The sequence below is a fragment of the Lepidochelys kempii genome, chromosome 1 (genome assembly GCF_965140265.1).
Source record: "Lepidochelys kempii isolate rLepKem1 chromosome 1, rLepKem1.hap2, whole genome shotgun sequence".
NCBI lineage: Eukaryota > Metazoa > Chordata > Testudines > Cheloniidae > Lepidochelys > Lepidochelys kempii.
The window spans coordinates 153,993,603-154,017,312 of record NC_133256.1 but is presented as its reverse complement, the minus strand read 5'-3'; the positions used below and the strand labels follow the sequence as shown (position 1 = coordinate 154,017,312).

Sequence of the window (23,710 nt, the reverse complement as noted above, 5' to 3'; positions counted from 1 at the left end):
GGCTTCCCCAGGTGGCAATTTAAAGGGCCTGGGGCTCCCAGGAGCACCCCGAACCCTTTAAATTGCCGTCCGAAGCCTGGGGAAGCGGCGGCGGGGCTCAGGTGGTGATTTAAAGGGCCCAGGGCTCCTGCCGCAGCTACCGACCCGGGCTCTTTCAATAGCCGCCAGAGTGGCAGCAGGGCTCCGGGGACAATTTAAAGAGTCTGGGGCTCTGGAAGCTGCTACCATCCTGGGTCCTTTAAATCGTTCCCGAAGAGCTCCAGAGTACCGGTAAGTCCTTTAAGTAACTTTCACCCCTGATAATATATCTGTATTACTGATAAAATCAAACCAATTTATGCCCAGTAGTCACTATGACCAATGCATATGAAATGCCTCCAGTCTTCTGATGTCTTGTTCAAGCAACATTCATATTTCAGATCCATATAAGAGGATTCGAAGTACACAGGTTTGATAAATCCATACTTTTATATATCATTTCCTTTTTTTTTTCTCTCCGGACACTATGCAGATCCTTCATAGCTGATGTTGCCAAATGATTCTCCTTAGGATGTCTGTCTGGCTGTACCTATTGGATAGATGAAATCACCCACTACTCCCACCATTTGTCTGGCAGCATAGATGTCTTCTATCACAACTTTTGTGCCAACATTCTGGATCTTTGTTCTTGCCCAAGAAACCCTTAGCCCAAGGGCAGCTGCCATGTGCTTCTAGTGTGTCTTCAAGGTTGTTTGTCTCATCACTGAAGAGGACAACATCATCCACATAATGCAGGTCAAGTAAATGAAATTGAACTGATACTTACACCAGTATTTGTGGAAATATGTTCAAGAAGCCAATCCTTTCCAGGGCAGAAAAAGACTGGGGGAAGGACGCAAACCTACTTTACTCTGGATCTAGTGTAAAACCTGCCAGACCTGTGTCCCCTCCCCACAATTGCACCCATGCCCCTGACATCTTGAATTAATCTTATGAGGGATGTCGGAAACAGAACATACTTTCACTTGAGTCTTATTGGTCAATGTCTGTATGCAATGGCAAGTGGTGCTTTAGCAATACCTAAGTTAAATATGTTGATTTTTATTGAAGATAGGGAGAAGATCTGATTTAAGATCTGATTTTAAATGTAAACTCTGCAACATAATTTTGCAGTAAGCAAGGAGACAGATGGCTGATCCTGCCTGCACTGTAGAAAAATGTTAAGAAAAAAACAACAAAAACACGTTGCAAGTTAGGGTTATATTGTTTCAAGAAAAGCAGGATTTAAAAATTAAGGACAGTAATGTGAAGGCAAAATTATATGTTTGGAAAGAGCAGATCTCATCATAAAGGTAAGACAAAGAAAAGGCCCTAATGGACTTTGAAATCCGGGTCCTGAATTTTTAAGCTACAGTACAGCCAGTAAATAAAAACATGCTTATTTGGTTTCAGCTTTATTTTTTTCAGATGAGGGTTCTCTTTATTACAGCTCAGTTTAAGGGAGGGTACAAAGAAAAGTCAACAAGAAGACTAATTTGTGAGTGTAGAGGGTAATTAAAGACTATAAAGAAAGACTAGCTCTTAAAAGGAAGGTAAACAGAGTATTCAATGGAAAGAAGTCGCCCCACCCCTCCCCGCTCTTTAGAGGTTGGAGCCCCGGCGGTGGCGGCGGCTCGCGGGCGAAGCAGTGCGGGGTCTGCGGGCGGGCGCGCGCTCACCTGCCCTTTGCAGCCTGACTCAGCTCCCCAGCCCCGTTGCGCCCCCGCGCTGCCATCGGCGGGCGGGGCCGGGAGCGCCGCGGTCAGACTCCGGCCGGCAGCGAGGCAGGCGCGAGCGGCAGCTGCTCCGGGAGCCGAGGCAGAGCCATGAGCGAGAAATGCGACGTGATCGTTGTTGGGGGCGGCATCTCAGGTCAGTGCGGCCCCCCGCTCCGGACACGCACCGCGGGGGGGGGGGGGGGTCCCAGCCTGCTCCCTTTGCGCGCCTGGGGTAGCTGGGGAGCAGGGCGGCTAAACCCGTCCCTGTCTGCCCTGGCCGCAGGGGAGGCAGGTGCCGTTTGCAGCAGCCTGTGGCTGGGAGTCTGCTCTCCCCGGGGCCAGCCCTGCAGGGAGAGCTGGGGCAGGGGGCAGGAAACTCTGCTTCCGTCGGTGTCTGGACACTGCCTCTTCCAGCCGCTCCTCTCGGTCGAGCTGACATTTGTCAGCTGGAGGAGCCGCTGCCTTCATCCCCACGGCTCTGGCCTAGCGCCGCTCCACAAGTGCGGGGGGTGGGGTGGGTTTTCAATGCTTGGTAGTAGGACCCCTTGTTTAATGGCCCAACACACCCCTTAGTACACACAAGCTCATTACCCAAACGAATGCTCTCCAACTTAGCTGGTTATATGCACATCATCTGAGCACCCAAACCAGCGACAAGCCCTTTCTTCATAGCTCAGCTCTTTCCATGGACTAAATAGTGCCCTTTGCACAGAAACAAACCCCACTGTGTAGGAATTGCATTTCTGACACTGGAAAGGCTTATTATTCAGGTAGGCTAGGAAAAAAAACAAGCAGGGAAATCTGTCACCAAATGTTTTCTTGTCACAGGTGCATGCTGCAGCAGTGCATTCTGTCAGCAAACCGAGAATACTTCTTACAGTTTATCACTGATTATTAGCTCACTAGAGCTGAGTTAATGGAAATAATACTTTTTGCAAGAACTAATACCGGTGTAACTAAGAGTATGCTCACTTTCTTCATGAAAGAAGTAGAAGATTCACTGCCCCTGAAATGTGGCTTGGGTTGAGGGTGAAGCATGGGTGAAGGGAGGGGATTGCTTCTAGGTTTGCTCTGTTTCAGAGTAACAGCTGTGTTAGTCTGTATTCGCAAAAAGAAAAGGAGTACTTGTGACACCTTAGAGACTAACCAATTTATTTGAGCATAAGGTTTGCTCTGTTACTGAATTTCAGTTAATACTGCATTAAAAAGGAAATGAAGCATCCATGAGTGAGATGATGATGATGTCTAATATAGGGGCTAATCTGGTATTTATGCAGCTTTTAGTCAAGCACACTCTTACTGCAGTTGATGTAAGAGTAAAGTCCTAGCAAGGCCAGAAGGATTGAGAGATCTGCTCTGCCACCGGTTTCATAATCAAATTGTTTCTTAACCCTATTATCAAGTTCTGGTTACATTTTGAATCAAAATAGCACTCTCCTGTGGTCGCACTCTGTAGAACTCAATAAATACTTGAGAGCTGCCCTGAAAACCACATAATACTTATTTCTACAAGCTGTCTAGGGATGGTGACCATCAACTATTCTACCCTCTACCTTCCCACCCCTTCCAGGACTGCATGCTAGTGCTTCCTCATGGATCTCTAATGTGCTACATACATTTTATTTCAGACATTACCTATGCATTTTTCTAAAAGCAGCTGATGGATGCCCCTATTATCAAGTTGATTGAAGAGGATTGGAGAGCTGTAGGCATGGATCTTATGGATTAATGAAAAATCCATGAAAAAAAACTGAAGTTGAAAGTAGAGATGGACAAACTAGCTCTTATGAAATACAGAGCTGGCTCAAAGCTTCTCGTGTTTTCTGAGTCAGACACTTCAGACGTTAATATGTGGCTCGTTGTATAGGCACCAGCTACAGGCGCCAACTTTCCAGTGTGCCGGGGGTTGCTCACTGCTCAACCCCTGGCTCTGCCACAGGCCCTGCCCCCAGTCCACCCCTTCCCGCCCCCTCCCCTGAGCCGGCCCTGCCCTCGCTTACCTTCCCCTGAGCCTCCTGCATGCCACGAAACAACTGATCAGGTGCGGGGAGGGAGGAGGAGGCACTGATCTGTGGGGCTGCTGGTGGGCGGGAGATGCGGGGCGGGGGGAGCTGATGGGGGACTGCTGACATATTACTGTGGCTCTTTGGCAATGTACATTGGTAAATTCTGGCTCCTTCTCAGGTTCAGGTTGGCCACCCCTGACATACGCTATTGCTGCCTTCTTTGTTTGTTTTACTACCCAGTCATGCTTTTGTTGCACATGCAAAACTCCCATGTTGTCCATGGAAGTTTTACCTACACAAGGAACGCAGGATTTGTCTCTCATCCACTGATTTCAGTATTGTTGTGAGGGAGCGCAAGTCAGACAGTGCTAATTTTGAAACTTCTGGGATTTTACCTGTTTGGAGGAGGAAGAGGGGTGGGAGGAGTGAAAGGGAAAGTGAAAATGTGAATTGAAAGTGCTGAAAATGGGCTAAATTATTTTAAGATATTCTAAGCATTTGTCCAGAAAAGCCACTCATAGTCCCATTAAAATCAATCGGCTTCCTCATGTGCTGAAAGTTAAGCCCATGCTTAAGTCCTCAAATCAACCAGGAACTTATTCCATAACTAGGAACAAACAAATAAATCCATGCACTTTTCACAAAACAAATGACAAAATCTAACTTTTTGCATGACATTTTTATTTCTACTATTTGCTTTTTATATTTTACCCACTTAGGATTTTTTTAACCATCATATTTAAGGGGTGTAATTTACAAATTGGGCTTCTTCCATATGCAGTGTCAGTTTCAGAGGCCTTCCTAAGTAGTGTTCAATTAACTTAAAAGTATCTATTTGTGCAGACTAGTTTTTTATGGCACTTGATACTAGATTCACTGACAAAATTATCCAAAACCAGTTCTGTGATGACTAAATTTTATTAATTATTAAAAGTTCCAAATACTTGATATGTCTGCAGTTTTGTTAGTTGATTTTTTTAAACTGTCAGCAAAAAAGAAACCACTAGTATTTTGTAAACTAAGAATGATTCTGAGAATTTGGCTAATTTTTAACTCATACATTATTTCACACTGAAAGGCTATTATAGTAAATGTTACTGTAGTTTCAGATCATGTCTTCTAAATGAAACAGATTTCAGTTGCATGTTTTTAGACAGCATCAGTACTATGGGTCCCTTCTGCTTAATGAGTGGAGTCAGAGAGTCCGGCACGACATAAATAGGTATTTTTTGTATAACCTTGTTTTTTCATTGTTGCCATGGGAACATTTGTGTGGAATTCCTGTACAGCTTCTGTAATAAATTCTGAAAAAATGGCCAAAACCCAGGCAGAGACGAGGTGGTTTATGCTGTTCAAGCAATGGCTTCATTCTTTGCTACCTGCAGATGGAAGTGAATAACGGGGGTTGCAAGGAATCACTTTGCTTTGTCATTGTAAGGATTAAGTCAGCACCTGTCCAAAACACTTTACCTTCTGTTGGCCTAGTAATGCTAGTCCTGTGCTCCAAGAGATGTTAGCAAAATAACACATCCACAAAGAAAGTGGAACCAAGCAAGATATTAAACACCTCCACTTGCTCATTTATCTTCAGTTATTTCCTACCAGCCATCCTCCACCTGGGAGTTGTCTGTCTAGTTTTTAAAATCCTTGGGGCAGTGACCTTGTATTTATACTTGTTTGGGAAGCACCGACCGTACGTTTGAATGATAAAATAATAGTTACGTCTCCATGCTCCTGGTGAGAACACCAAGTAGAGTGTAGGTGACAGTTGCTGTGTGGTTGTGTTGGTTCCACTGGGAAATGGAACAGATCAACTTTAATGCAACTCATATTACTGAGTCCAGATTTGTCCCCAGTCCAGACTGGATGGGTCATTCCTCCACAAAGCGTCATGCCTTCACGCTACAGGAATATCAGTCAAGTCTCTTGTGCTTCAGTTTTTTCATGTCTTCTGGCATAGGGCGACCAGATAGCAACTGTGAAAAATCAGGACGGGGGTGGGGAGTAATAGGAGCCTATATAAGAAAAAGACCCCAAAATTGGGATTATCCCTATAAAATCAGGACATCTGGTCACCCTATTCTGTGAGACAGGCATCGTTAGACCCCCTGAGGCAAAATGCTCAGGAAATGGTCAGTAAAAGTTTGAACTATCCTTGATTTAGCAGTTACAGAAACCAGCAAAAAAGAAGGCAAAATACAGGTGGAAATGCATCATTTGCAGTGCTAATCTAGCAATATGAGCAAACATACAAAACAGATTCCTTCCAACGATGTTTGTTATTTAGATGCATACAAATGCTTTAAAAGTATGCCTATCCATAGTGCTCTGGCCACCCTTGACAAGCAGCTCCATCCATTGTGGCCTCTTTACATCCAGATTTAGATAGGAGATTTTCAACCTTTAGGGATGGAAAGGATCTATTAGATCTTTGCCAGTTTCTTTGCCAGTTTCTTATCATTCAGAGCCATCACAGTCAGTGTCCTCTTAGTAAGGTGAGGAGACTCCAACCCAAGCTGCTACTCCCCCAGTTTAATCATTTTTAGGCTCTTTTAGTATAGAAGTTTGTTGAAAAACAAAGAATAAAATTTAACAGTTTGATTCAGCTCCTAACTCAGTAATGAAAATCTGCTCTTCTCCATATCCTTCAGGTATAAGTACAGTGCAGTGGGGAGCAACCCTCCCAGCCAGGGTAGACAGACTTGCACTAGCTCTGCCTGAGCTACTGCATTACAAAGAACAGCACGATGTGGTGGCACAGGTGGTGGCTTGGGCTAGCCACCCAAGTCCAAGCCTGCCTGACACCCTGGGTCTGAGTTCGGGTGGCTAGCCTGGGCCACCGCCTGTGCCACAATGTCCACGCTGCTATTTTTAGTGTGCTAGTTTGAGCGAAACTAGCCTGAGTCTGTCTTCCTGAGCTGGGAGGCTCGTTCCCAACTGTAGTGTGGACATACCCTTAGAGGCTAAAGAACCTATTGTTGTGGCTTGTTTGAAGATTTCAGGTCATCTCTTAATGCAATTATTAAGCCAACTAAGGAAGCAGAGGAACAGGAAGCATTAGCTCTCTTCCTGTGGGAAGAAGTAACAACCAAAATGCTATGGTTGTTCATCTTGTAGTTTTTAAGGGTCAGATTCTATTCTGAGGGTAGAACTTCTGCCGAAGTCACTGGAGTTTCTGTGCATGGAGTGACTGAAGAAATGGGCTCTATTCAGGAAGAAACTCTCCTGATTTAAAAATGTCCTTGTGAAAGCACCAGGCCGTACATTATATAATGCCATTTGATGCTAAACAAAAATTTAGCACGGGATGTGTAAGAAAGCTTAAAATCTCTTGGTGATAGATTTGTCTTTTACTTTAGAATCAGCTGTTTGCTCCTGAAGAGATTCCTAGACAGAAAGATGGAGACAACTATGAAAAAAGAGGGGGAGGGATAGCTCAGTGGTTTAAGCATTGGCCTGCTAAATCCAGGCTTGTGAGTTCAATCCTTGAGGGGGCCATTTGGGATCTGGGGCAAAAATTGGGGATTGGTCCTGCTTTGAGCAGGGGGTTGGACTAGATGACTTCCTGAGGTCCCTTCCAACCCTGATATTCTATGAAAAGCAATGGGGCTCCCACCATACCAGCTGAGAGCCTTGATTTATGTGATACCAGTGGCAATAGCTACTTTACATGGATTTTTTGGAATCCCTTCAGAGTGTAACAGTTTCTCTAAATTTCCCAGTTGTGTTTTCAGAACAGCCTGCCTTTGCCATCTCTTGCTGTTCAGATTGGCTTTAAGAATGAAATGTAGGTGATTTCTTGGCTTTAAAAGAGGCTGTGTTAAAAGAGACAATAAATCTTTAAGCTAACGTCATGGCAGAGGCATCTTTTCTTTCTCAGCATGAGAAACCTGACATGTCCACTTTGTTTAAACCAAAATCTACTGGAAGAAAAAAAAATCCAACCGAAATTTTGGCTCTATAAAATAATTCTAGATATTTAGAGCATGATGATACCATGAGACTATCCTCCTCTTTCTCCTAAGATTTGTTTACTGTTTATATGATGCTTGAATGCACTGCATACTTGCTATAGCTCTCACTATATCTATGAGCCAATAAAAATATACTTTATGAAAGCAGGTCAGATGTAGTAGAGGTAATATATGATGATGTTCATCCCATTTCTCAGAAGACCTCAGTAGAGGACAACCTGTCACTGTTCAAGGATAAACTGGTGTATGTTGCAGTGGGACTATAGGTGATCAAAGCTTATTTACCTCTTTTGTCCTGGAAGTAATTTAGACTTTCCTGATATCCCAGTTAGCGGGGGGCAGGACGATGACAATTTTTGTCATAATTAAATATCTTTGAGAGCAGTATTAACGTAAGTATCTCCAAAGTTTTTTAAATTATACGATATTTATGCCAGATATTTCACTGTTTAAAAATATTAGGGTGGATGAAACAACCTTAAATGGGTGAAGCAGTCCCTGTGAGTGTAGTCCTTCAGAATGTCAATTAGTCCCTCAGAATGCCAATTATGTCTGCTCTAATACCCATTGATCCAGGGAGTTTCTAGCATCATTAGATTTAATGGTCCTCTACATTCACATTCCCGCTGCTCTCTTTCATCAAAGGTTTTTTTTTTTTTGTCCCCAATTACCTTCATTTTCACTATAAAGTAAAATGAGACTAAATATCTGGAACCTGACATTTGGCCTCTCGATGGTTCCTTGTATATTCACAAATATGATGATAGTAACCAGCAATAAACCTTGTATGGCAAACAGGTCTATTATGGTTTCAGAGTAACAGCCGTGTTAGTCTGTCTTTGCAAAAAGAAAAGGAGTACTTGTGGCACCTTAGAGACTAACCAATTTATTTGAGCATGAGCTTTCGTGAGCTACAGCTCACTTCATTGGATGCATGAAGTGAACTGTATGTTGTATCAGGATGGTTTGGTAACCAATGCACATGTCAAACAGGCAAAATGTCTGGGCCTGTTTTAATCAATGGGCCTGACAGTGGATTTTGAAAAAGTCTTCCACTATAATTGCAAAAGATGTAATGTCTGGAGGCTCAGATAGATGCATCAGCAGGAAAAGCTTTTACATTATCATGATCATGAGAAAGCATTCACAATATACAACATTATTAGCAAACAATGTTCATTGACTCTGCACATAGAAATAACTTCATTTATGATATATTTGGCTTCTATGTACTATGGTGATTGTCACTTTAAAAAAAAAAAGATAGAAGACCTACTCTTTGTATGAAGAATTCACTGGTGACTCTTTTGGATACACATACTGGAAGAATCCACATCTTTTGTCTATAGTGACTGATGCCAGTGTTATGGACTGCAAAAGTGCATAAAGGTAGAGAGATTACACATGTGAATTTCCCAAGAAGGCTTCACATCATCAGCCTGCCTAGGCTAAAAGCTATTAATCAGTCTCACTTCACTTTCAAGGATCAGATAATAGAACATTTTATTAAGAATGGACAGCTCATCAGTGGTGTCTAACATTTTATGAAATAGTGGATGAAGCACTATGTGGAATAATCATTCACTGACAGTGGGATAGATTAGATGACATAATAATTTTTAAATCTCTGTGGTTTTATGCTACTGTGTGGCAGAAAGACCTTGCATTTATCAGGTTTAAAGCACCTGTCTGCATTTTTACGTATGCTTGACTAGCCAAGTCAACATTACTAATCTGATCCAGATTTGCTAACAGAGCAGGATGGATGGATTTAAATCAATCACCAATTTTAATTGTGATTTAAATAAGCAAGCAGGAAACATTGATATCAACAGTTGCTTTTAATGTTGTTTTGCATCTGCACTTTTTACTAATGTTCCTAAAGAAAGGTTCATTCTCTTTGGTTGGTATAATCATTAAAACATGTTTAATTGCAACTCAATTTAGCCTTTACACTATATTTGGCACTTCTTTTTACTTACCAAGAAGTTACATTATATTTATACACATTTATTTAAGGAATTATATTGTCTAATATACATTTTATTCAGAGTCAGAATTTTTACATTTCTTACTAAGTTAGAAAATGGTGACTGTTACATTTCTTATTCATTAGATTTTTTTTAATTACTTTGGATTTTTGTCAAGCTGCATTTGGATGGAAATTGGTATTCAACTAAAAATGGAGAAAAACAGCATTTTAAAATTGTTTTCTATTAGTTAAATAAAGCTAGCTTAAATGTGTTGGATCATTGAGAAAAATGTTTATCATAATAGATTTTGCATTTAAAATTAACTGATTTATTAAACAAAGGAAGTATTAATTGTAGTTGGTGAATCGATGGATTGTTTCTGGTCACCATGGGCCAGATTTTTCAGAGGTTTTTGGGTGCCTAAAGATGTAGATGCCTAGTGGGATTTTTAAAAACACCTAGGCAGGGTAGGTGCCTAATTCTCATTGATTTCAGTGGGAGTAACTGATTTTTATCCACATTGAACAGAGGTCATGTGGGTTCAGTAAGACTTCTGGTGGGCCATGTGGTCTTTATATCCAATTTCTCCCTTTCCTTCATCCCAATATCTACTCACCACTACAAAGTTAGTATCTCAGTGTACCTATGGTTTTTATACCATATACTCAACTTGTTACCCTTTGGACAACAGTCTCATTCAAATCCAGTCAAGAACTAACCAGTAATATTTATTCACGAGGTTATAAGGACACTGATCACTAGACAGAGTTTAGTTTTAATATTTTCTGAAAGGACATTTTCCTTACGCAGCAAGATAGCTTGCAACATGGTACTCTAATATAATATTAAAGACACAGGGTGAAATCCTTACCATATTGAAGTCAATGGGAGCTTTGCCATTAGCTTCAATGGAAGAGGATTTCACCCACGGTGTTGAACAGTGGTCTCCAAACTTTTTTGATCGCGCACCCCTATCAGTAAAAATTTTTTAAGCATGCACCCCCAATATATGTATTTATGTATAAATTATAAACGTACTACTGTACTACTATATTATGTACATTATAAAGCATACACAAAAAATAGAAATTAAAAAATGATGAGATAAAGATGAAATAAACAATATTTTAAAAAAATATTAACAGTACAAAAAACCTTTTTGCTCTCACTAAATATTATTGTTAATAATAGTATTTTTAGTGAGAGCAGTGTGATTGACTATGGTTTATTATTTTTGAAAATCTTGGTTGAACACTCTGTGATACAGCCGGTGCTCAGGGTGGGGTGCGGGGTCTGGGAGGGTGCTCAGGGCTGGGGCAGGCAGGAGGTGCAGAGCACTTACCTGGGGCAGCTCCTGTTTGGTGCAGGGGGTGTGCAGGGGGCTCTGCTCAGCGCAGCACCACCCCGATGGCCACGATTCTGGGATCTGCCCCCCCCCCCGCAGGCAGGGCCACCCGGAATGCAGGGGCTTGAGGGACTTCAGGGCCCCGGCCTGCAGCTCTAAAGCCCTGCGAGCCCGGGCCGGAGGACTCAGGGGGAGCCGCGCAGCCAGCGGCCGGAGAGAAGCGGCTTTGAAGGGAAAGCGCCGCTTCTTTCCGGCCGCTGGCTGCGCGGCTGCCCCTGCTCCTCCGCGGGCTGGAGGACTCAGGGCCACCCCTCTTTCTCGTCCCCCCGCGTCCCTCCGGCGGTGCTCCTCCTGCCGCGCCGCCCAATCCATCGTCTTGTGCGCCCCCCACTTTGGAGACCACTGGTGTAGAAGCATAAACGTCTGCATCTTTCTAATGACCTACACTGTTTTAAATAACACTTTTAACTGGGTCTCTGCTCTGCAGTAGGCAACTATGTATTAAAAATGTGTATGTATACATACACTGAGCATGTGCTGCAAAACTGGGGAAAGCTAAAACCCACTTATTGGGAAAGTTATCAGTTAGCCTTCAGACTATAAAAGGGCAAAGGTAAGCAAGATGCTTTCCAAATTCTAGAGCTGAGTTTTCTTAGGGTATGTCTACACTACGGAATAAGGTCGAATTTATAGAAGTCGGTTTTTTAGAAATCGGTTTTATATATTCGAGTGTGTGTCCCCACAGAAAATGCTCTAAGTGCATTAACTCGGCAGAGTGCTTCCACAGTACCGAGGCTAGAGTCGACTTCCGGAGCGTTGCACTGTGGGTAGCTATCCCACAGTTCCCGCAGTCTCCGCTGCCCATTGGAATTCTGGGTTGAGATCCCAATGCCTGATGGGGCTAAAACATTGTCGCGGGTGGTTCTGGGTACATATCGTCAGGCCCCCGTTCCCTCCCTCCCTCCGTGAAAGCAAAAGCAGATTTCGCGCCTTTTTTCCTGAGTTACCTGTGCAGACGCCATACCACGGCAAGCATGGAGCCCGCTCAGGTAACTGTCACCCTATGTCTCCTGGGTGCTGGCAGACGCAGTACGGCATTGCTGCACAGTAGCAGCAACCCATTGCCTTCTGGCAGCAGATGGTGCAATACGACTGGTAGTCGTCCTCGTTGTGTCCGAGGTGCTCCTGGCCACGTCGGCTGGGAGCGCCTGGGCAGACATGGGCGCAGGGACTAAATTTGGAGTGACTTGATCAGGTCATTCTCTTTAGTCCTGCAGTCAGTCCTATTGAACCGTCTTATGGTGAGCGGGCAGGCGATACGGACTGCTAGTAGTCGTATTGTACCATCTTCTGCCAGGCAGGCAAGAGATGAGGATGGCTAGCAGTCGTACTGTACCATCTTCTGCCGAGCAGCCATGAGATGTGGATGGCATGCAGTCCTTCTGCACCGTCTGCTGCCAGCCAAAGATGTAAAAGATAGATGGAGTGGGTCAAAACAAGAAATAGACCAGATTTGTTTTGTACTCATTTGCCTCCTCCCCTGTCTAGGGGACTCATTCCTCTAGGTCACACTGCAGTCACTCACAGAGAAGGTGCAGCGAGGTAAATCTAGCCATGTATCAATCAGAGGCCAGGCTAACCTCCTTGTTCCAATGAGAACGATAACTTAGGTGCACCATTTCTTATTGGAACCCTCCGTGAAGTCCTGCCTGAAATACTCCTTGATGTACAGGCACCCCCTTTGTTGATTTTAGCTCCCTGAAGCCAACCCTGTAAGCCGTGTCGTCAGTCGCCCCTCCCTCCGTCAGAGCAACGGCAGACAATCGTTCCGCGCCTTTTTTCTGTGCGGACGCCATACCAAGGCAAGCATGGAGGCCGCTCAGCTCACTTTGGCAATTAGGAGCACATTAACCACCACACGCATTATCCAGCAGTATATGCAGCACCAGAACCTGGCAAAGCGATACCGGGCGAGGAGGCGACGTCAGCGCGGTCCCGTGAGTGATCAGGACATGGACACAGATTTCTTTGAAAGCATGGGCCCTGCCAATGCATGCATCATGGTGCTAATGGGGCAGGTTCATGCTGTGGAACGCCGATTCTGGGCTCGGGAAACAAGCACAGACTGGTGGGACCGCATAGTGTTGCAGGTCTGGGACGTTCCGCAGCCACTGGGAATCTTTCGCATGCGTAAGGGCACTTTCATGGAACTTTGTGACTTGCTTTCCCCTGCCCTGAGGCGCATGAATACCAAGATGAGAGCAGCCCTCACAGTTGAGAAGCGAGTGACGATAGCCCTGTGGAAGCTTGCAACGCCAGACAGCTACCGGTCAGTTGGGAATCAATTTGGAGTGGGCAAATCTACTGTGGGGGCTGCTGTGATGCAAGTAGCCCACGCAATCAAAGATCTGCTGATATCAAGGGTAGTGACCCTGGGAAATGTGCAGGTCATAGTGGATGGCTTTGCTGCAATGGGATTCCCTAACTGTGGTGGGGCTAGAGACGGAACCCATATCCCTATCTTGGCACTGGAGCACCAAGCCACCGAGTACATAAACCGCAAGGGGTACTTTTCGATAGTGCTGCAAGCTCTGGTGGATCACAAGGGACGTTTCACCAACATCAACGTGGGATGGCCGGGAAAGGTGCATGATGCTCGCATCTTCAGGAACTCTGCTCTGTTTCAAAAGCTGCAGGAAGGGACTTTATTCCCAGACCAGAAAATAACTGTTGGGGATGTTGAAATGCCTATATGTATCCTTGGGGACCCAGCCTACCCCTTAATGCCATGGCTCATGAAGCCGTACACAGGCAGCCTGGACAGTAGTCAGGAGCTGTTCAACTACAGGCTGAGCAAGTGCGGAATGGTGGTAGAATGTGCATTTGGACGTTTAAAGGCGCGCTGGCGCAGTTTACTGACTCGCTTAGACCTCAGCGAAACCAATATTCCCACTGTTATTACTGCTTGCTGTGTGCTCCACAATATCTGTGAGAGTAAGGGGGAGACGTTTATGGCGGGGTGGGAGGTTGAGGCAAATCGCCTGGCTGCTGGTTACGCGCAGCCAGACACCAGGACGGTTAGAAGAGCACAGGAGGGCGTGGTACGCATCAGAGAAGCTTTGAAAACCAGTTTCATGACTGGCCAGGCTATGGTGTGAAAGTTCTGTTTGTTTCTCCTTGATGAAACCCCCTGCCCCTTGGTTCACTCTACTTCCCTGTAAGCTAACCACCCGCCCCTCCTCCCTTCAATCACCGCTTGCAGAGGCAATAAAGTCATTGTTGCTTCACATTCATGCATTCTTTATTCATTCATCACACAAATAGGGGGATGACTACCAAGGTAGCCCAGGAGGGGTGGTGGAGGAGGGAAGGAAAATGCCACACAGCACTTTAAGCACAGCACTTTAAAAGTTTACAACTTTAAAATTTATTGAATGACAGCCTTCTTTTTTTTGGGCAATCCTCTGTGGTGGAGTGGCTGGTTGGCCAGAGGCCCCCCCACCGCGTTCTTGGGCGTCTGGGTGTGGAGGCTATGGAACTTGGGGAGGAGGGCGGTTGGTTACAGAGGGGCTGCAGTGGCAGTCTGTGCTCCAGCTGCCTTTGCTGCAGCTCAACCATACACTGGAGCATACTGGCTTGGTCCTGCAGCAGCCTCAGCATTGAATCCTGCCTCCTCTCATCACGCTGCCGCCACATTTGAGCTTCAGCCCTGTCTTCAGCCCACCACCTCTCCTCCCGGTCATTTTGTGCTTTCCTGCACTCTGACATTATTTGCCTCCACGCATTCGTCTGTGCTCTGTCAGTGTGGGAGGACAGCATGAGCTCGGAGAACATTTCATCGCGAGTGCGTTTTTTTTTCTTTCTAAGCTTCACTAGCCTCTGGGAAGGAGAAGATCCTGTGATCATTGAAACACATGCAGCTGGTGGAGAAAAAAAAAGGGACAGCGGTATTTAAAAAGACACATTTTATAAAACAGTGGCTACACTCTTTCAGGGTAAACCTTGCTGTTAACATTACATACATAGCACATGTGCTTTCGTTACAAGGTCGCATTTTGCCTCCTCCCACCGCGTGACTACCCCCTCAACCTTCCCCCCTCCCTGTGGCTAACAGCGGGGAACATTTCTGTTTAGCCACAGGCAAACAGCCCAGCAGGAATGGGCTCCTCTGAGTGTCCCCTGAAGAAAAGCACTGTATTTCAACCAGGTGACCATGAATTATATCTCACTCTCCTGAGGATAACACAGAGAGATAAAGAACGGATGTTGTTTGAATGCCAGCAAACATACACTGCAATGCTTTGTTCTACAATGATTCCCGAGTACGTGTTACTGGCCTGGAGTGGTAAAGTGTCCTACCATGAAGGACGCAATAAGGCTGCCCTCCCCAGAAACCTTTTGCAAAGGCTTTAGGACTACATCTAGGAGAACCGCAAATGCCAGGGCAAAGTAATCCTTTCACATGCTTGCTTTTAAACCATGTATAGTATTTTAAAAGGTACACTCACCAGAGGTCCCTTCTCCGCCTGCTGGGTCCAGGAGGCAGCCTTGGGTGGGTTCGGGGGGTACTGGCTCCAGGTCTAGGGTGAGAAACAGTTCCTGGCTGTTGGGAAAACCGGTTTCTCCGCTCGCTTGCTGTGAGCTATCTACAACCTCCTCCTCATCATCATCATCTTCGTCCCCAAAACCTGCTTCCGTATTGCCTCCATCTCCATTGAAGGAGTCAAACAACACGGCTGGGGTAGTGGTGGCTGAACCCCCTAAAATGGCATGCAGCTCATCATAGAAGCAGCATGTTTGGGGCTCTGACCCAGAGCGGCTGTTCGCCTCTCTGGTTTTCTGGTAGGCTTGCCTCAGCTCCTTCAGTTTCACGTGGCACTGCTTCGGGTCCCTGTTATGGCCTCTGTCCTTCATGCCCTGGGAGATTTTGACAAAGGTTTTGGCATTTCGAAAACTGGAACGGAGTTCTGATAGCACGGATTCCTCTCCCCAAACAGCGATCAGATCCCGTACCTCCCGTTTGGTCCATGCTGGAGCTCTTTTGCGATTCTGGGACTCCATCATGGTCACCTGTGCTGATGAGCTCTGCATGGTCACCTGCAGCTTGCCACGCTGGCCAAACAGGAAATGAGATTCAAAAGTTCGCGGTTCTTTTCCTGTCTACCTGGCCAGTGCGTCTGAGTTGAGAGTGCTGTCCAGAGCGGTCATAATGGAGCACTCTGGGATAGCTCCCGGAGGCCAATACCATCGAATTGTGTCCACAGTACCCCAAATTCGAGCCGGCAACGTCGATTTAAGCGCTAATCCACTTGTCAGGGGTGGAGTAAGGAAATCGATTTTAAGAGCCCTTTAAGTCGAAATAAAGGGCTTCATTGTGTGGACGGGTGCAGGTTTACATCGATTTAACGCTGCTAAATTCGACCTAAAGTCCTAGTGTAGACCAGGGCTTAGAAAGTCACGTTGGGCAGAGGAAAGGCTGTCTCAACTTTGTCTTAAAGTTCAGCTCGTTATTTATTTAAGACACAAATTGCAAACCTAATTTTATTTCAGTAGATTTTTCAGACTCTCTGATTCAGCTCTAATTCTGGGATTTGATATTGAAGGTCTCCATTTGATCAAATGGTCAGCAAGTTTGGATTCTCAGTAAAACTGCCTTTATTATGGCATGTCTGTGCACAAACATCTTGCATATTTGCAGCTAGTCATTCGAAATTCTAATTGTATCAGAGCTGACACTATTCTAAACGTTTTGGGGATTTTTTTGGGGGGGGGGGGTTTCAGAGATAGAGGTAAATAGTAACAAATCTGAATGCTATGTTTCCAGTGAGGTACATGTAAAGGCAGTTTACTTTGCCATCTTGGGCACAATTGAGTTGCAACATGGTCCTGTTTCCCTTTCAACTTTCTTTCTCCTCTCTGTTTTCTCTTTTTCTCTTCTCTTAGTTATTATCAAAACTGCAAAAGTCAAGAGGTCACCAACAGATCCAATTCTGTGCCTCTGGGAACACTGATCTCTCTTTAATTTCTGGTTACAGCAAAAGCAACAATAATGCTAGGGACATACTTTTCCCTGTGCAGCTATCAACCCCACTCTTAGCTCCCAGGCACTTAAGCACTGTGGTTCTTTATGATGTCTTCTCGTTGCGTACAGTTTTAAGGGATTGCCTTGTTGTTATGACAGCTGCAGACACCAAGTGCCATATTTTATGATTATTATTTATATCTGGATTGTAGTAAAGTCTAGAGTTCCTAGTCGAGGTAAGGGCTCCATTTTGCTAGGCACTGTACAAACACATAGTAAAAGGTTCTATTCTACCCTTGCTAGGATTGCCAAAACAGATCTTGTTAGTTTGATAGTCCCCAAGATACAGCTGGTAAGTGGATAGGATGCAGTCCAAAGAGTGGAATTGTGGCCAGAAGCTGAAATGGCTTGTTTGTTGTGCACATATAGAAAAGAAAACCTGAGCACTGCAGGTTCATACTGCAATGATGTCGCAGCAGAAATAAGCTGACAATACTTTTGGTACAATAAACCATTCAGGAGTTAGCTAAGGATGTGTTTGCATAATTTCAAGCATGAGGTAATGATGGACTTGTCACATCTTCAGGGTAACTGCACCTCTCCCTTGCTCCATGATACCCACTTAGGTCTCAAGCCCCCAGCCATCATCACCTCTCTATAGGCAGAGTCCTGTGACTCTTCTTCCAAGTGGGAGGTTTGCAGCCTCCCTTTTATTCACTCTGATTATCCCAACAGATCTGAACTAGCTCAGCACTTGCAGTATCATTCTCTCTCTCAAAGGTTAAGACAGTGGTTTACCAGAGACCAAATATCCTTACACAGGGCACAGTAGATTTATTTTGGGACAAAAGCATTATGCAGAAAAACATACGATAAAACAATAAAACGTCTAACTGCATGCTAAGCTTACCAAAGGTCCTCCCCTCTTCCGCATGGAAACACTAGCAAATTCAGTCCTTCACACCCCTCAGCAGGGTTTGCTTCCTCTCCCCTTTGGTCAAAGGGGAATGTCAGTTGGATGAAAATGAGGGCCTCTTGGTGAGTTTAAGCTGATACTTTATACCAAAAATCTTTCTGTGGTCCCTGTGTCTCTTGAACCAGTCTGAAGTAGCATATGCAGTTCATCCCAGGGGCTAGTATTTCTTTGGAGTTGGCTACCTGTCCTATGGTCTGCAGTAATTACCCCTCTCCTCCACTGATTTTAGTTCCTGGAAGGAGCTTGGTAACCTTCCCCAAGCAGACAGCATACAACACCTGGCAAACAGAGATACAGATAATATTTACAAAATTTTTATATTAGTCCCAAAGCTAAGCCTGTGTTCATCATATCTGGCTTAGGATTTGCGAGTGGTTTCATCATAAGGTCAAAGTTTCTTCTTATAAAACTGTCAGAGTTTAGTTAAGCTGGGTGGTATTGGTCAAATTCCCATTGTCTGTTGTAGTAAAGCTGATAGCTGTAATTTAATATCTCTATTACTTAAAGATAAGGTAGTGGTATTGTTCTTGTTGCTGGTTCTCTGTGTTATAAGAATACATTTGTCCTAGTATTTCATCATAGTTTTATAGTAGTTACTGTACTGAACTTTGATTTTAATGGCAAAATTCCATGTTGTGTACAAAACCATTACTCAGTAACGTTACAGAACTTAAAAGTGGGCTTGACAGATGTGAGACATTGGAAGCATGGAAATTTCAAAGACTATTATTTTGAGATGTGCCAGACACTAGGGGCACATGCAATATTCATGGACTCTTGTATCAGTAAGTATTATACATGTCTTTGTTTTCCTGGCTCATCAGGTGGGTTTCCCGTGGAATCTGGAATAAATAGGGGGTGACTAATGAAAAGTCCCATTGCTGATTATGCAGCTACCCAGCCTTTGAAGTTTTATCCCTGGGGAAAGGGGCATTGACTGGTTTTACCTGTTTTAAGAGCCTGGGGATCAAAGGCCCAAAAGTTTATAAAAGTCCAAGATGGGTCTTCATTTGATCCACAAATTGACACGAAACTTTAACAAAGAGGGTAAAACCCTGTTGGAGGGGGTTAAAGGATTTCAGAAACTTGCCAGGGTCTCCCTGTGGAAGATGGGTGACACCTGATAGGCTTAGCATTTGTGTAGACTGTTTATTTTATTATTGTAATGTTTTTGTCCAAAAAGCTAGCTGGTCGCTGGTAACCCTGTCATAGCCCCTGGGTGTTGGAGGTGGGGGCAGAACTGCAGGCACTGGACTCAGGTCCGATCTCAGTGGGATATGCACAGTGAATCGCACAGGGACTGCAACCCTAAAATTCTGGTATGGAGCGGGAGGGAGAGGAATGCAGGTACCTGCCCACAGAAAGGTGAAGTCTGGAGGCCTGAGGCCTAAAGGGGCACCTTTGAGCAGACCATGGAAGGGGCAGAGGTGTAGTTAACTCCAGAACTGTTGACAGTATGTGAAAAGTTTCCTTCAAATTTACGTTGCACAGAATGTATCCTGGTGCACTCACAAGCACACAGTTAAGTTATTTGTATTGTCAGTGAGGATGTGCAGTGTGCGCTGATAATGATCTAGCTGTGCTGCTAAACTGATCATACAGTGTATTGTGCTTCCTTTGGAGTAAAGTGGATTTTCATGTGGTGTAGACTTTTGTGCAAAACCAATAAAAAGCCAAATAGCCCTGAGGCCAGTGGGATTGTTGAGTAAGGACTGAAGGATTTAGACCTTTGTGATTTAAACTGTGAACATAAAGGATTCTTTTAAATAAATTGTCCAAATTTTTGTACTTCAGTGGTCACAGACCATGTTGCCCCAGATCTGAATCATTTGTGTGGAAATTCTGCATGTGGCTCAGTGAAATGTAGCAGATTTAGCTGGGCCACTTGTAAAGACATCCTAATGTCTAGAAGTTATGGTTGAGATTTTAAAAGAGCCTAAGGGAGTTAGGGCCCAAATCTTATTCACTGGAATTTTGGTGCCTTAATCTCTTAGCCCATGTCTCGATTAGGAGTGCTTTACTGGTATAAGAATGCTATTATACGATACCAGCAGAGCGCTCCTAGTGTGCATGCAGGTACACTGGCAAAGCTGTGCTTTGTAATGCTTTAGTAAAACTACCCCCCACAAGAGAGACAAAGTACACTGGTAAAAGAACAGCATTGCTAATTTAACTGTGTGTGCCCTAGGGGCCTCTGCTGGCACAACTATATCAGTTGGGGATCACATCTCTTCCCATCCCTGACTAAGGTAGCTATGCTTGCAGGTGGCTGCAGTGTAGACATAGGATGTGGTTCTTTTGACAAATTGAAAACATTTAGCAAGACAGCTCAGGTAGTCCCATATATCTTCACAAAGGCAGTACAAGCCTTTTTTGTGATGTCCGTTCAGACAGCTTGCTTGATAATAACGTTAGTGTGTAGTCCCTGCAAAAATTGTGTTTGCTCAACAAAATTGTATCATGACTGTTTGGCACAGAATGCATTGAAGGGCAGGAAAAAAAAGACATGGCCTCAATAGTACTTGGTTGTCCAGAACCTGAAATCTAGCTGAGTAACCAGAAAAGGAACTTCTGAAGCCATGAAGGACCATTGTAAAGAAACAGACATGTTATCACTGGTGAAATAGAGGCAAAGAATGACAAACCACTTCATCATTATCCAGTTACTATTTGTAACTGTTGCATGTGGCTACCCACACCTTTGATGTTCTGACCTTCAACTTTGGCATGTATAAGGATGTTGCTTCTCAGGGTATGTCTACGCTGCAAGTAAAGGTGTGACTGTAGCATGGTGTTAGCTTTGATCTAGAAAGCACAGGTAACTGTAGCAGTGATGACATGGTGGTGCGAGTCAGCAACTTGAGTACATTCCCAAGGTACCCAATGGGCTTGTATTCAGGCAGCTAGCCTGTGTTGAAACCCATGCCGCCATGTCTTCACTATTGTTGTTACCCATGCTTGTAAGATTAAAGCTAGCATAAGTATGTCTACCCATGCGAGAATTGCATCTCCACTTGGACTGTAGATCATAGAAATCATAGAATCATAGAGTTGGAAGGGACCTCGAGAGTCCAGTCCCCTGCACTCAAGGCAGGACTAAGTATTATCTGGACCATCCCTGACAAATGTTTGTCCAACCTGCTCTTCAAAATTCCCAATGATGGAGATTCCACAACCTCCCTAGACAATTTGATCCAGTGCTTAACCACCCTGACAGTTAGGACGTTTTTCCTAATGTCCAACCTAAACTGCCGTTGCTGCAATTTAAGCCCATTGCTTCTTGTCCTATCCTCAGAGGTTAAGAAGAACAATTTTTCTCCCTCCTCCTTGTAACAACCTTTTATGTACTTGACATGTACCCATAGAGGCTGCAGTAGAGGCCAGCAGCAAAGGGCTTAAGAAACCTGCAGTGCATTTGACCCCCAGCTCTCTTCTTGAGAGAAGGGGTGTGATCTAGTAGTTTGAGCTCAGAAATGGGGGACAGCAATTCCTGATTTTCTAATCATAGCTGGACACTGCTTGCCTCTGTGGCTTTGGGCAACTTATTGATCCTGTCTACCTCAGCCACCTGATTTGAAAAACAGACATGAGATGGAGCTTGAGCCAGCACTCTGGTCACTTTTAGCACCAATTAGGTCCTGTCCAGTTCATTCCCCTCCCACCCCCCGCACCTCACAGAAAAGGCCTAAGCAATCAGGGGTATGCCTGATTACTAGGACAGCCTTGGGTTAGGAAGTTAATGTGCTAATTATCCCATTAACAGGCAAGTGATTTTAAAAGAGCACTGGAAGGAAGGGCTCAGGGAGGGAAAGAAGGAGTGAGAAAGGCTAGGGTAAAGGAAGATCTTTGTACGGAGGGCTCTCTTTCCACTCTTCTTTCTGGCAAAAGGGGATGATGATTGTATGAGACTGTAATAGAATTGCTGCATGGGAATGTAAGAGAGTCGTGGTTGGTAATAACACTAATACACACCAGTGGTTACAAACCGGAGGCATCAGAGCCATTTGTTCAGGATGTCAGGAGTGGAGGGCCAACACCCTGTCACAAGGTATAACTTTGGTGAATATTTTTGATGTCTGATTCTCCCCTGCCTTTTGCCACGTGTGATATTTAATACTTGGGCAAAGTGGCTGGAAAAATCAAACATTCTGATGAGGGAATACTTTGCACCCACTTTGCACAGTATAACAATGATTATGAATGATTGATTGCTATTTGATGATTCATGTTCTTATAATTGGGCAAAAAGTTCTGATAAGTTTTAACCAACTCGAACCCTTCTGCTCATAATACAAATAATGTATTTCTTCCTCTGCTAGACAAACTTCTTCCGTTATGTTGTTTAGCTCCTACCTTGTAATTCAGTTGGGAGAGAGAAAAAAGATGTCTTTGTAACCTCCTTGTCAGCCGGATGCTCTTTATATGCTGTTTAGACCATTGAGATCAAACATTGAATGCAGTCTGTTTAGTCCACCACACACTGTGACAGCTGATCAAACAGGTAGTTCATGCTGTACATTCTGACTACATAGCTTGCATATAAACCATATGTTATGTTTGGTTTGGGGTAGGTAGCTGGTTGGAACACATTAAATATTGAAGCAAGATACCTCTTTTGTACATTGGACTCATTTTGTAAAGCAGAATAAACTAACAATTTAACTGGTGACTTAATCAGTGGGGTATGGTACATATTGGATGTAAATGAAGCGGGAAAGGTGTATAAATAGTGTTGGTTTACACGTTTCTGTTAGTTGCTTCTCCTGCTACATCCTATCTACTCCCTTGCTTTTGCACACCAATACCAAATTGATGCAAACTATGCTGTAACAGGTTTGATTCCATCTTTTATCCGGGGGCTCCACCTGAGCTTTGCTGGCTGACAGGTCTGTTTTTGGAATGATCAGTTTTAAGACACAAAGCCCTATCTCAGCTAGGGAGCAACTCATCCCCACTTCTACATCAAAAACCTCTCCTCTTCTGAAGTAAACACTGTTTAATTGTGTAAATGCATTCCCCACCCAAAACACCTCTATGTTTTTCCCCATGATCCTGTGTGAGAGTGGGAAAAACTCACCAACAAAATTAATCAAACCGTAACTTTATCTACCTTTAAATCCCTCTTTAAAATTAATCTCATAGGTGATGCTTTCAGAAAACTACTCTCTGACAATGACATGGCAGGTGGCAAGCTACAACTAATGCTAGCACATGCCTGTGGAACTCCTTGGCAGAGGATGTTGTGAAGGCGAAGACCATAACAGGGTTCAAAAAAGAACTAGATAAATTAATGGAGGACAGGTGCATCAATGGCTATTAGCCAGGATGGGCAGGGATGGTGTCCGTAGCCTCTGTTTGCCAGAAGCTGGGAATGGGCGACAGGGGATGGATCACTTGATAATTACCTGTTCTGTTCATTCCCTTTAGGGCACCTGGCATTGGCCGGTGTCGGAAGACAGGATACTGGGCTAGATGGACCTTTGGTCTGACCCAGTATGGCTGTTCTTATGTAATGCTCATTGTGCTAAAATATGCTTGTTTTACTGACACCTCATCTGCCACTTCTCTTCCCTCCACCCTCTCATTTGTTTGTTTCATCCACCTGTTCTGTTCTGATGCAACCTAGATTGTGAGCTATTAGGAGGAGGGATTGTCTCTCTTTTTTAAATAGGTGCTTG

At 44.3% G+C, this 23,710-nt stretch overlaps 1 protein-coding gene across 1 annotated transcript in view; it reads left to right on the top strand.

Annotated features, from left to right (window-relative positions):
- Positions 1 to 1,645: 1,645 nt before the first annotated feature.
- Positions 1,646 to 23,710, top strand: part of LOC140916959 (amine oxidase [flavin-containing] B-like) — a 76,397-nt gene continuing 54,332 nt past the window's right edge. Inside the window, exon 1 of the mRNA XM_073358858.1 lies at positions 1,646 to 1,890. Within this exon, the coding sequence (XP_073214959.1) occupies positions 1,845 to 1,890 (46 nt within the window). The 5' untranslated portion in view covers positions 1,646 to 1,844. The remainder of the gene's footprint in view (positions 1,891 to 23,710) is intronic.